The sequence below is a fragment of the Lepidochelys kempii genome, chromosome 7 (genome assembly GCF_965140265.1).
Source record: "Lepidochelys kempii isolate rLepKem1 chromosome 7, rLepKem1.hap2, whole genome shotgun sequence".
Taxonomy (NCBI): Eukaryota; Metazoa; Chordata; order Testudines; family Cheloniidae; genus Lepidochelys; species Lepidochelys kempii.
The window spans coordinates 43,093,312-43,106,111 of record NC_133262.1 but is presented as its reverse complement, the minus strand read 5'-3'; the positions used below and the strand labels follow the sequence as shown (position 1 = coordinate 43,106,111).

The 12,800-nt window shown below is 44.0% G+C and overlaps 1 protein-coding gene across 2 annotated transcripts in view; it reads right to left on the bottom strand.

Annotated features, from left to right (window-relative positions):
* LOC140914487 (inter-alpha-trypsin inhibitor heavy chain H3-like) overlaps positions 1-12,527 on the bottom strand; it is a 49,649-nt gene extending 37,122 nt beyond the window's left edge. For both annotated transcript variants that reach the window (XM_073352405.1, XM_073352407.1), the window contains exons 1-4: positions 12,290-12,527; positions 6,529-6,549; positions 5,290-5,456; positions 1,688-1,792 (exon numbers count right to left, since the gene is read on the bottom strand). In XM_073352405.1, coding sequence (XP_073208506.1) covers positions 1,688-1,792; positions 5,290-5,456; positions 6,529-6,549; positions 12,290-12,382 — 386 coding nt within the window. In that variant the 5' untranslated portion in view covers positions 12,383-12,527. The remainder of the gene's footprint in view (positions 1-1,687; positions 1,793-5,289; positions 5,457-6,528; positions 6,550-12,289) is intronic.
* Between the last annotated feature and the right edge of the window lie 273 nt (positions 12,528-12,800).

Here is a 12,800-nt window from a genome sequence, read left to right as displayed (position 1 = left end):
CTTCTGCAATTCAGAGCATTGGAGTACATGGAATGCCGAGGCAAGGAGTTCTATCCCCATCACTTTTTAATCCCAAATTAAAAGGGAAGCTGGTGTCCTACGCTAGACCTGAAACATCTGAACAGATTCATCTTTCATTTCAAGTTCAGGATGGTCATCTGGCCTCAGTTATCCCCTCATTACATCATCATGACTGGTTTTTGGCTCTCAAGCTTCAGGGCACTTATTCTCAGCTGTCTGTACATGCAGAACACAGAAAATACTTAAGATTCATAGTGGGAGACTCGTTATGAATACAGGGTGCTCGTCTTTGGGCTTTTCATGGCACTGAGAGTATTCTCTAAGTTCCTCATCACAGCCCGCTTAAAACAACACAGCATGCAGGATGAGTGGCTGATCTTAGGAAAATTTCCCTACCTGTTGACCAACTCAGTTTGTGTGATCTTAGGATTCTTCACCACAATGGGATTCAAGATAAAAATAAAAACAAACAAACAAAAAAACCCCCACAACACACTTTTGCCAACCCAAAGTTTAGAATAGGAACTGTGTTAGATTTGAGGTCAGCAAGAGTTTATCTACTGCAGGTGAGGAACCAGACTATAGTGAACCTCATCAGTCAGCAGGCTCACCCAGAGATGTCTGCAAGAGCATGCCTCAGACAGCCTTTGAGTCACATGGCCTCCTGCATCTACATCACTCAGCATGCCAGAGTTCAACCACCTGCAAGGGTGGTTGAAATCCATGTACTTACCCAGCAAGCACCTGATGGACATGAAGATGAAGGTCCTGCGAGAAGTCCTCTCCTCATCAGTTAGTGTAAAGACCTGCTTCATGTGTCCAATGGAGCATCCTTTTCTGCATCTCTGCCTACAAAGATATTGGTGATGGATGCCTCCACATTTAAATGGGAACTCATCTGAAACACCTTCAGACACAAGGCCTCTGGTCCTCCCAGAAAACTCATATTCACATAAATATCCTGGCACTCAGAGCCATATATCTGGCATGCACAGCATTTCTACTCTTGCTTCAGGGATCCAGCTGATAATGGGGAATACCCACAGCCATACATTATGTCAACAGACAGAGATGATTATGATCATCTCTGCTCCCTCACACTGTCCGTAGCCTTTTCAGAGAGGGTTAAGGGTCCAGCCATTTCCACTCAGTTTGTCTAAATGGGTATCTAACTGTATTAGATCCTATGATTAGATTGCTAGATTAGATCCACCCATGTGAGCTAGAGCTCATTCAATTTCCAAGACTCACCCTCCTTCCTTGTTTATACAGACTCCAACAACAACAGGATTCCATGCGGGCAAAAGAGCTGAGGAATGGCTAAATCTGCTCTAGCCTTTTATGCCCTTGGTGAGGATGCAAGGATATCCAGGGCTCAAGGGCACCCCCCAGTGGACACTGCTAGCCAAAAATAATCCGATTTCACACACATGTGGCACTTGCACATCAGAAGTGAATCTGTGAGGACAACACCTCTCAAAGAACCATAGTTATTGTAAGGTAAGTAACTGCTCTTATGATATCAATATAGGCGTCTCAAATTACTCCCATGAATCACAGGAACACACTTTTCCAATGGGACTGGAAGTGAATAACGATGCTATAAGGGTGTACACACTGATCTGTGGAAATACAAGCAAACTTAATTATGATGCAAGAGTCTCACTTGACTAGACCTGCAGTATGTCCACGTGAAACCGCCTTCTCATACTGCTTTTTGGCAGCTTCTTTCTCTTTTATATTTCCAAGATAGGTGATGCCATCAATTGTCCTGCAGATGAAACAAAAAACTGTGTGAAAATAAATGTATCTATGAATGCTTCATTTATTTTTTATGTATATTTTTCAGGCAAACCTTTTGGTTTGACAGTTTGTTTACAATAGGTTCTTAGTACCAGATTTGCACAGAGCCCCAAGTAAAGTGCTTGACAAATTATCACCCTAATACATTTGTATGAGCTGTATTTAAAGCAGTTTATTTACTAGGCTCTTAATTTTAATAGCATATTTTTCTTTTTAAACAAACTCCTCTGCTTCCAGGCAAACCTCCTATGCTGGCTGCAAACCTTATGTTGGTTGCAGCAAAGCAAACATATGTTTCTAGGAGGGAAAAAAAGAAAAGAAAAAAAGAAAATTAATTAACTTCAGTTAACATCTTCGAATAACCAATGTTTTCACACTCATTGACTGAAATACTTCAAGTGTGAAGCCTTTAGTTTTAATGATGTAGGTCTAGAGGTGCTCTTCTAGTGCACATATCTAGGATCAGATAGGTGTTAAATTGGCTGTACTTTGCACAAACATAAGGCCCCGAAAAGTATATTTGTTCTTCTAGGAATTTCCCAGTGAAGTTTTTATCAAGAACGGATATTAGTCATTTTCATAAAATTTAAATTCATTCTAAATTGTAGATTAAATAAAAATAAGCCAGAATAAAACAAACATTTTTGGAGCAGACAGAATTTCTGAGACTGGGGCTTAGCACTGTAAATGGCATGACTCGGCTCTAACTATAATGAGGCAAGGAAGCTATAAAACACTATCCCCACCTTACTCCTGGTGCGCACATTTTTGCTATGGTATTTGTAATACCTCTGACAAACAAAGAGTTTGAAATAGCAAGAAAAGAAAGCCAGTGCTAACCAGTTTGGTCCATGTTTTCAGTGCTTCTTTTTTATTTAAACATTCATGCTAGGGCTGTCAAGCAATTAAAAAAATTAATTGCAATTAATCGCCCTGTTAAACAATAATAGAATACCATTTATTTAAATATTTTTGGATGTTCTCTAGATTTTCAAATATATTGATTTCAGTTACAACACAGAATACAAAGTGTACTGTGTTCACTTTATATTTATTTTTGATTACAAGTATTTGCACTGTATAAAAACAAAATAAAGAGTATTTTTCAGTTCACCTAATACAAGTACTGTAGTTCAATATCTTTAACATGAAAGTTGAACTTACAGATGTAGAATTATATACAAAAAAACTTCATTCAAAAATAAAACAGTGTAAAATTGTAGAGCCTGCAAGTCCACTCAGTCCTACTTCTTGTTCAGCCAATCGCTCAGACAAACAAGTTTGTTCACATTTGCAGGAGATAATGCTGCCCGCTTTTTGTTTACAATGTCACCTGAAATTGAGAACAGGCATTCTCATGGCACGGTTACATGCCAGATGCGCTAAAGATTCATATGTCCCTTCATGCTTCAACCACCGTTCTAGGGGACATGCGTCCATGCTGATGATGGGTTCTGCTTGATAACAATCCAAAGCAGTGTGGACCGATGCATGTTCATTTTCACTATCTGAGTCAGATGACACCAGCAGAAGGTTGATTTTCTTTTTTGGTCGTTCGGGATCTGTAGTTTCTGCATTAGAGTGTTGCTCTTTTAAGACTTCTGAAAGCTTGCGCCACGCCTCATCACTCTCAGATTTTGGAAGGCACTTCAGATTCTTAAACCTTGGGTTGAGTGTTGCAGCTATCTTTAGAAATCTCACACTGGTACCTTCTTTGCATTTTGTCAAATCTGCAGTGAAAATGTTCTTCAAATGAACAACACGTGCTGGGTCATCATCTGAGACGATTATAACATGAAATATATGGTAGGATGCGGGTAAAACAGAGCAGGGGACATACAATTCTCCCCCAAGGAGTTCAGTCACAAATGTAATTAATGTATTTTTTTTTAACGAGCATCATCAGCATGGAAGCATGTCCTCTGGAATGTTGGTTGATGCATCAAGGAGCATACGAATGTTTAGCATACCTAGCACGTAAATACCTTGCAATGTCAGCTACAAAAGTGCCTTGCAAATGCCTGTTCTCACTTTCTGGTGACTTTGTAAATAAGAGGGCAGCATTATCTCCTGTAAATATAAACAAACTTGTTTGTCTTAGCGATTGGCTGAACAAGAAGTGGGACTGAGTGGACTTGTGGGTGCTGACGTTTTACATTGAGTGCAGTTATGTAACAAAAATCTACATTTGTAAATTGCACTTTCATTGTAAAGAGATTGCACTACTGTACTTGTATGAGGTGAATTGAAAAATACTATTTCTTTTATTTATCATTTTGACAGTGCAAATATTTGTAATAAAAATAATATACTCTTGGGTTTCAATTCCAAATACAGAATACAATATATATGAAAATGTAGAAAAACATCAAAATATTTAATAAATTTCAATTGGTATTCTATTGTTTAACAGTTCAATTAAAACTGCAAATAATTGCGATTAATTTTTTTGAGTTAATCGCTTGAGTTAACTGTGATTGACAGTTCTAATTCATTCTTATCTTTTTTACATTTTACTGTGCCATGTTTAAATGAGAAGGCGAGTTAAATGTAAATTGTGTCACTGTGCAGGTGAAAAAAATACAGCAAGTTGGAGACTAGGGTTGCCAACTGTCTAATCACACAAACCCAAACACCCTTGCCCCGGCCTTGCCCTGCCCTGTCCCACCCCTTCCCTGAAGCCCCACCCCTGCCCTGCCCCTTTCCGGGGCCCTGCTCCACTCACTCCATCTCTCCTCCCTGTGTCGCTTGTTCTCCCCTACCCTCACTCTCTTTTACCAGGCTGGGGAAGGGGGTTGGAGTGTGGGAGGCGGTGCAGGGTCTGGGCTGGGGCCGAGAGGTTTAGAATGTGGGAGGGGGCTCTGGGCTGAGCCTGGGGCGGGGGTTGGATTGCAGGAAGGGGTGTGGGGTGCAGGCTCTGGGAGGAATTTGGGGTGCAAGAGAGGGCTCCAGGCTGGGGTAGGGGTTGAGGTGCAGGAGGGGATGAGGGGTGTGGGCTCTGGCTGGAAAGTGCTTACCTCGGGCAGCTCCCAGGTGGTGGTGGAGTGGGTCTAAGGCAGGCTCCCTGCCTGCCCTGGCCCCGCGCTGCTCTTGGAAGTGGCCGGCACGTCCCTGCAGGGTGGCGGAGGGGAGGGCAGGGAGCTACACACGCTGCCTGCTCCCACAAGTGCTGCCGCCGCAGCTCCCATTGGCCGGGAACTGCGGATTCGGCTCTCGGGGCGGGGGCAGTGCGTGGAGATCTCTGTACGCCCCTAGGAGCCACAGGGACATGCCAGCAGCTTCCGGGAGTGGCGTTGGGCCAGCGCAGTGCCTTAGCCCCGCTGCGCTGCCGGACTTTTAGTGCCTAAAATCTTCCAGTCTGGCTTTAAGTAGCCTCTGGGAGATAGGGCCTGATTCCAGGAGTCTCCTGGTGAAACCAGGAGGGTTGGCAACCCTACTGAGACAAGCTAGCAGCAAACTACTTACATGCTGAAATTGGTAATGAAGGCCATCTTGGGGAGCTCCACCTCAAACAACACTTCCTTAGACACACTGGCACGATTGACAGCTCGACTGGTGATGACATTGTGGGCAAATCGAGACGTCACTTTGCTATCAATTTTCATGCTGTAGATATCTATGCCACTGAAGATCTGAAGAATGAAAGAGAAACCCCAGTTACAGTGAAAAATACATGCCAATTATTCTAACTCCATTCTACAGAATCATGCGACAATGGTAATCACAGAAAGAGTAGCTGTCTTCCAATACAGGGCAAGGAACTTTATTAAAATGAGGAAAACTAAGTTACCCCTAAAGCTACTCTGTCTCTATTTAATATATTGTGTAATGGGGAGAGAGATAGGTGGACAGAAGCCCTGGTGCTTGATGAGTTAAAGCTCTGCCTGCATTACAACAGCAACAATTTCTTCGTAAGACACTCCTCTAACCTTGTAACAAAAAAACATGGTTGGGTTGTGTCCACAAAGTAGCTTTTTCTCCCTCACAACGCAACCATGTTTGTGTGACTGCATTAACCAGACTGTTTAGCCATGTTCGGACAAGCACATTCCGGAAAATTCTGGGCAGCTTGCCCATAGTACTGCAGCAAGAAATAGAATGCACGGGTGACATGCACAGAAAACCGCACCAGCAACACACCGGGCAATGGGCTCTGGGATGGTCTCCCCCACAGAGTGCTCAGAGGAAGGAGGCTGGATCAAACTGGCTACACAAATATGCTGGAGCTGAGGGTGCTGCTGCGCCCCCTGGCTTGAAGTGGTTTCCACCATATTCAGGGTTTACAGTTTGGTTCTTGGCACCCTCACTATAAAAATCGTTCTGGCACTCCTGTACACAAATATGGGTAGGAGGTCCTGTCTGCATAGCAAAATTCCCCCAGATGCTAAAGAGTTACAGGAAAATAACCATGTGGTACCCTAGTCTGCTGGGAAGGGGAGATACACTGTTAGGAGCCATCATTACTGACTGCATACTAACTGTGTTTTATGTGTACGCAGAACTCAGTTAGAGCCCACCAAGTCAATAAGGACTCCACATCATAACAGGGTCAGATATGCATTATAACTTACTTACAGACTTCCAAATGAACCAAAGTCATTTCTGATAAAGGAATTTAAATCCATAATAAGAGCATGAGCAGTAACACCACCTTTTACCCCAAAAGGCCTTAAACTCACCCTCTTGGGTCATGAAAGCACTTACCACATCATTGGTGCTTCGTTTCTGTAAATTAAAATAAAAAGAAATTAATATAAATTTCCCACAGCTATACTTATCTTGGCCACAGAGTTGAAGTAGTGGAGGACAAGTCAGTCCCCAGCCAGTTCCTGCATTTATTTCTAACTGCTTAAGTATATAGCTACTCTTCAGTAGAACTTCACAACTCATTTTTGTTTGCTGGGTTTTGTGGTTTTGAATTATCTAAAACTCAGAAGTCCTACAGAAAGTGGAAACTCGGTCAAATTACAAAGGATGAATATAAACAAATAACACAAGTATGCAGGGACAAAATTAGAAAGGCCAAGGCACAAAACGAGATCAAACTAGCTAGGGACATAAAGGGTAACAAGAAAACATTCTACAGGTACATTAGAAGCAAGAGGAAGACCAAGGACAGGGTAGGCCCATTACTCAATGAGGGGGGAAAGACAAAAACAGAAAATGTGGAAATGACAGAGGTGCTTAATGACTTCTTTGTTTCGGTTTTCACCAAGAAGGTTGGTGGCGATTGGACATCTAACATAGTGAATGCCAGTGAAAATGAGGTAGGATCAGAGTCTAAAATAGGGAAAGAACAAGTCAAAAATTACTTAGACAAGTTAGATGTCTTCAAATCACCAGGGCCTGATGAAATGCATCCTAGAATACTCAAGAGCTGACTGATATGAGCCATTAGCAATTATCTTTGAAAAGTCATGGAAGATGGGACACATTCCGGAAGACTGGAAAAGGGCAAATATAGTGCCCATCTATAAAAAGGGAAACAAGGACAACCCGGGGAATTACAGACCAGTCAGCTTAACTTCTGTACCCGGAAAGATAATGGCGCAAATAATTAAGCAATCAATTTGAAAACACCTAGAAGCTTATAAGGTGATAAATAACAGTCAGCATGGATTTGTCAAGAACAAATCATGTCAAACCAAACTGATAGCTTTCTTTGATAGGGTAGCAAGCCTTGTGGATAGGGGGGAAGCTATAGATGTGGAAAATCTTGACTTAAGTAAGGCTTTTGATATGGTCTCACATGACCTTCTCATAAACAAACTAGGGAAATACAACCTAGATGGAACTACTATAAGGTGGGTGCATAACTGGTTGGAAAATCATTCCCAGAGAGTAGTTATCAGTGGTTCACAGTCATGCTGGGAGGGAATAACGAGTGGGGTCCGGCAGGGATCGGTTCTGGGTCCGGTTATGTTCAATAGCTTCATCAATGATTTAGATAATGGCATAAAGAGTACACTTAAAGTTTGTGGATGATACCAAGCTGAGAGGGGTTGCAAGGGCTTTGAAGGATAGGATTAAAATTCAAAATGATCTGGACAAACTGGAGAAATGGTCTGAAGTAAATAGGATGAAATTCAATAAGGACAAATGCAAATAACTCCACTTAGGAAGGAACAATCAGTTGCACACATACAAAATGGGAAATGACTGCCTAGGAAGGAGTACTGCAGAAAGGGATGTGGGGGTCATAGTGAATCACAAGCTAAGTATGAGTCAACTGTGTAACGTTGTTGCAAAAGAAAAAAAGCAAACATCATTCTGGGATGTATTAGCAGGAGTATTGTAAGCAAGACACGAGAAGTAATTCTTCCGCTCTTCTCTGCGCGGATTAGGCCTCAGCTGGAGTATTGTGTCCAGTTCTGGGCACCACATTTCAGGAAAGATGTGGACAAATTAGAGAAAGTCCAGAGAAGAGGAACAAAAATGATTAAAGGTCTAGAAAACATGACCTATGAGGGAAGATTGAAAAAATTGGGTTTGTTTAGTCTGGAGAAGAGAAGACTGAAAGGGAACATAACAGTTTTCAACTACATAAAAGGTTGTTACAAGGAGGAGGGAGAAAAATTGTTCTTCTTAACCTCTGAGGATAGGACAAGAAGCAATGGGCTTATATTGCAGCATGGGCGGTTTAGGTTGGACATTAGGAAAAACTTCCTAACTGTCAGACTGGCTAAGCACTGGAATAAATTGCCTAGGGAGGTTGTGGAATCTCCATTACTGGGGATTTTTAAGAGCAGGTTGGACAAACACCTGTCAGGGATGGTCTAGATCAGGGGTCGGCAACCTATGGCACACGTGCCAAGCACGGCACGCGAGCCGATTTTTAATGGCACGCTGCTGCCTGTCGGGTGCCAGCTGCCGGCCCTGCTCAGCCTGCTGCTGAACCCAGGCCGGGACCCTGGCAGGCAGCAAAGTGCCATTAAAAATCCTGCCCACCCCGGCCTGCTCTTCTCCGCCCCTCCCCTCCGCAGGGGCAGGGTGAAGAAGCTTGGTCCTGCCACTGATCAGCTGATGACCCTTGCGAGGGAGGGGGAGAAGCAGAGCAGCAGCGTGCTTGTACTCGCTGCTCTAGGGAGGAAGCGGAGAAGAGGTGGGGACGGGGCCGTGGGGTGGAATCAGGGCATATTCCCTCCAGTCCCCTGCCGTGAGCTGCTCTGGGCAAAGGGCTGGGAGCACCTCCCACAACCCTAGCCCACACCCCCAGCCCTCTATCCTGACCCCTGCACCCCCTCACACCCCAGCCTCCTGCCCTGACCCCTGCACACCTCCCACGACCCCAGCCTTGACTCCAGCACCCGCAACACAGACCCAGCCCCCCGATGCCCTAACTCCTGCACCCTCCTCACACGCCCCCAGCCCCCATCCTGACTCCAGCACCCCCCCACACACATACCCAGGCCTCCCACACCCCATGCCCTGACTCTTGCACCCTCCACATTCTCACCCCCACCCTGAGCACCAAACGGGAGCTCCTGCATGCCCCCCCACCACATTCCTACCTGCACCCCTTGCACCAAATGGGAGCTGCCCAGGTAAGCGCTCCACACCCAAACCTCCTGCCCCAACCCTAAGCACCCTCCTTCATTCTAGCTCCTGGCCAGACCCTACACCCCAACCTGCTCCTTCACCCGCAGCCCTGTGCTCAGTGCACTCCCACCCTCAGCTCAGTGCAGAGAGAGAGAGAAAGGAAGAGACTGGCTAGAACCAGGGAGAAAGTAGATACCCACTCTATGTGAGCAGGGCTGGGATCCCAGACCCTCAGCGGGCTGAGCAGGGCCGGCAGCTGGGACCCTGGCTGGCAGGAGCTGGCGGATGGAACCCCAGACTGGCAGTGGGCTGAGTGGCAGCGGTTCTGGCTGCCGGCCCCTTGCCAGCTGTGGTCCCAGCCGCAGGCCCCGCTCAACTTGCTGCCGGCCTAGGTGAACGGAACCCCAGGCTGGCAGCGCGCTGAGAGGGCCAGCGGCTTAAGATCAGCATTTTAAATGAAGCTTCTTAAACATTTTGAAAACCTTGTTTACTTTACATACGACAATAGTTTAGTTATATAATATAGAGACTTACAGAGACAGAGACCTTCTTAAAAACGTTAAAATGTATTTCTGGCAAGTGAAACTTTAAATTGAAGTGAATAAATGAAGACTCGGCACACCACTTCTGAAAGGTTGCTGACTCTTGGTCTAGATAATACTTAGTCCTGCTTTGAGGACTAGATGACCGCTTGAGGTCCCTTCCAGTTCTATGATTCTATGGTTACTTCTTGCAAGCTAACCTCAGTACCTTTCCAGCCCCAAATTCACTCACAAATCATCCCAATGCAGAGACCATCCCTCTCATTGGACCTTCACAGAGAATGTGTTAGCTTCACTCCCTTTACAGAGACAGAAAAACACTCCAACGTGGTAGCTTTCTAGAAGCACACACTTTACTGCATGTACATAGCACTGATTATTTATAATGAAAGCAAAATAAGTTTATTAACAAAGCAATCATGGATTAAGCAATGCCAAGTAAAAAAGATAAAGGTAGAGATGGTTACAGGCAAAAAAGTGAAAACACATCTAAAGGACTAAAACTTAATCTAGCAAGATACAGTTTATGTTCAAAATGGTTCTTTTTACCCACATCTCCTTTCCAGCTTTTTCTGGCCAGGACCCATCACTGAGATCTAATTGCTTGGTTCCTTTGACTCCTAAGGTAAAGGATAAAGATGAAGTCTCTCTCTCTCTCTTCCTTATATTTTCAAAGGGATATAAGTCAGGAAGGCTTCCTGGGGATTTGGTTTCCTATGTCTTTCTGAGGTGCAGGAGCCATGTTAATTCTGTCCTCAAATTCAGGAGCAGGTTTGCACAATGGCTTTGTTTACTGCTAATATGTAAATTGAAGTAAACCCACATTCCTTTGTCTAGGACAGACCTGTTTATCACCTTTACCTAACATAGCCCACCCCCATGTTAGCACCTTAGAGACTAACAAATTTATTTGAGCATAAGCTTTCGTGAGCTACAGCTCACTTCATTGGATACATTCAGTGGCTGTCTGGTCTTCAACATGTTCCAGTAACATCCTAGGGAGGGATTTCATAACTTCACATATAATGTTAATACATGCATTTTACAATGATCTTAATAATCACTTCCATAACACCTTTCACCTGAGGCTCTCCAATCATTTTTATAAATATTATATGAAGCACATGTTTCATCCCAGTGGTGTTTGAAATACAGGATATATAAAAATATCCTTCACATTCCACTGGAATATCATGTACAGTTCTGGACACACATGTTCAAGAAAGATGAATCCAAATTGAACCAGGTGCAGAGAAGGGCTACTAGGATGATCGGGAGAATAGAAAGCTTATCTTACAATAGAAGACTAAAAGAACTTGGCTTGTTTAGCCTAGCAAAAAGAAGGCTGAAAGGAAATAGGATTGCTCTTTATAAATACATTATGGGGGGGGGGCCATGGGAGAGGTGGTAAACACCAAAGAGGGAGAAAAACTAATTAAGTTATAGGAAAATGTCGGTACAACAAATGGGTATAATCTAGCCATGAATAAATATAGGCTGGAACTTAGAAGGTGCTACTAAACATCAGAGAAGTGTGGTTCTAGAATAGGGAGTAAAGGGGGAAAATCTAATTAATTTTAAAATAGAGCTTGATATAAATTTGAGTGGGATTGTATGACAAGGTTGCCTGTAGGGACAGGCAGCTGGGCTTCCAAGCTTTGGGGGTTCCCTTTCAGTCCCATGTCTTTTGTTCCTAAATTTCATGCTTGGTATGTCAGCAGTTCATTTGCATGAGTCAGGAAGGAAAATGTTCACCCCCAATGTACTTTTTCTCCTTCCTTTCTCTGAAACATCAAAGGTGGCCATAGCTGAAGATAGGACACCAAATGGGGTGGGTTGGTGCTTTGAGGCTGTGCAGAAAAATATGTCTGAAGCTCGGCTGGTGGGTCTTGCTCACAGACTCAGAGTGTTGCTGATCACCTCTTTGGGGTCAGGAAAGATTTTCCCACCCAAGTGCAGGATTGGCAGGGACCTTGGGTTTGTTTGGGGGTATTGTTTTTGGCCTCCTGCAGTATGGGGTGCAGGTTGCTTGCTAGTATTATCTGGGTATAGCTCATTAAATCAATTGCCTGCTGTTGCAGGGGCTTTGGGTATTGGTGCACCACAAATCATTCCTATTTTCTGCCCACAGTAATTTAGTCTCCTGAGGGCTGTAATACTTTAGTCTAATCCAGATTATTGGGCTCAAAACAGGAATAACTGGGTGGGGTTTAGTGGCCTGCGGTGTGCAGGAGAGTTAGACTAGGTGGTTGCTTCTTGAACTCTGACACTCACAGTAATTTTCATACAGCATAAATCTTTCTTTGGGAATATACATCATCAACTGCAGTAGTTCCATCCCACATAAAAACAATTGACCCAACTTTAAAATAACCATTACCTACCTTAATGATGTTCCTGAATTGTGTTATCACAAATTCAGCATTTGTAGTAGTTGCAATAGATGTCAACAAAACATAAAACAAGATGATATCCATATTGGAAAACTAAAGATTCAGCTCAGAAAAAGCTAATACCCCACCTTAGTAACCTCATGGTAGGTTTGACGTTTACATTTAGTTAAATAGGAAACCAGCACGTTCAAATAAACAATGGCCGGAAAAAGTTGTTTACCCAAAGTGACTGCCCTGCTCCCTAAGTGGGGGAAGGGATATATTACTTGAAGGGCGGGGGTGAGAGAGATGCTGCAGCAGATGCAGAAGTGGTCAGAGTGTGGGAGAGAAGCCCGTTTTCCTCAGGCTCGGCAGAGCAGCAGCAGAGACCAGAGGACTCTGCCAGTTGGCATGGCACCACATAGGGTGAGAGGGGGAAATGGAGGGGAAAATCCCCCCAAGCCCCAGTCTGGAGAGGGAGAGGGAGAGGCAGGAGAGTAGCCGCAGAAAGGGTGGGGGGTTA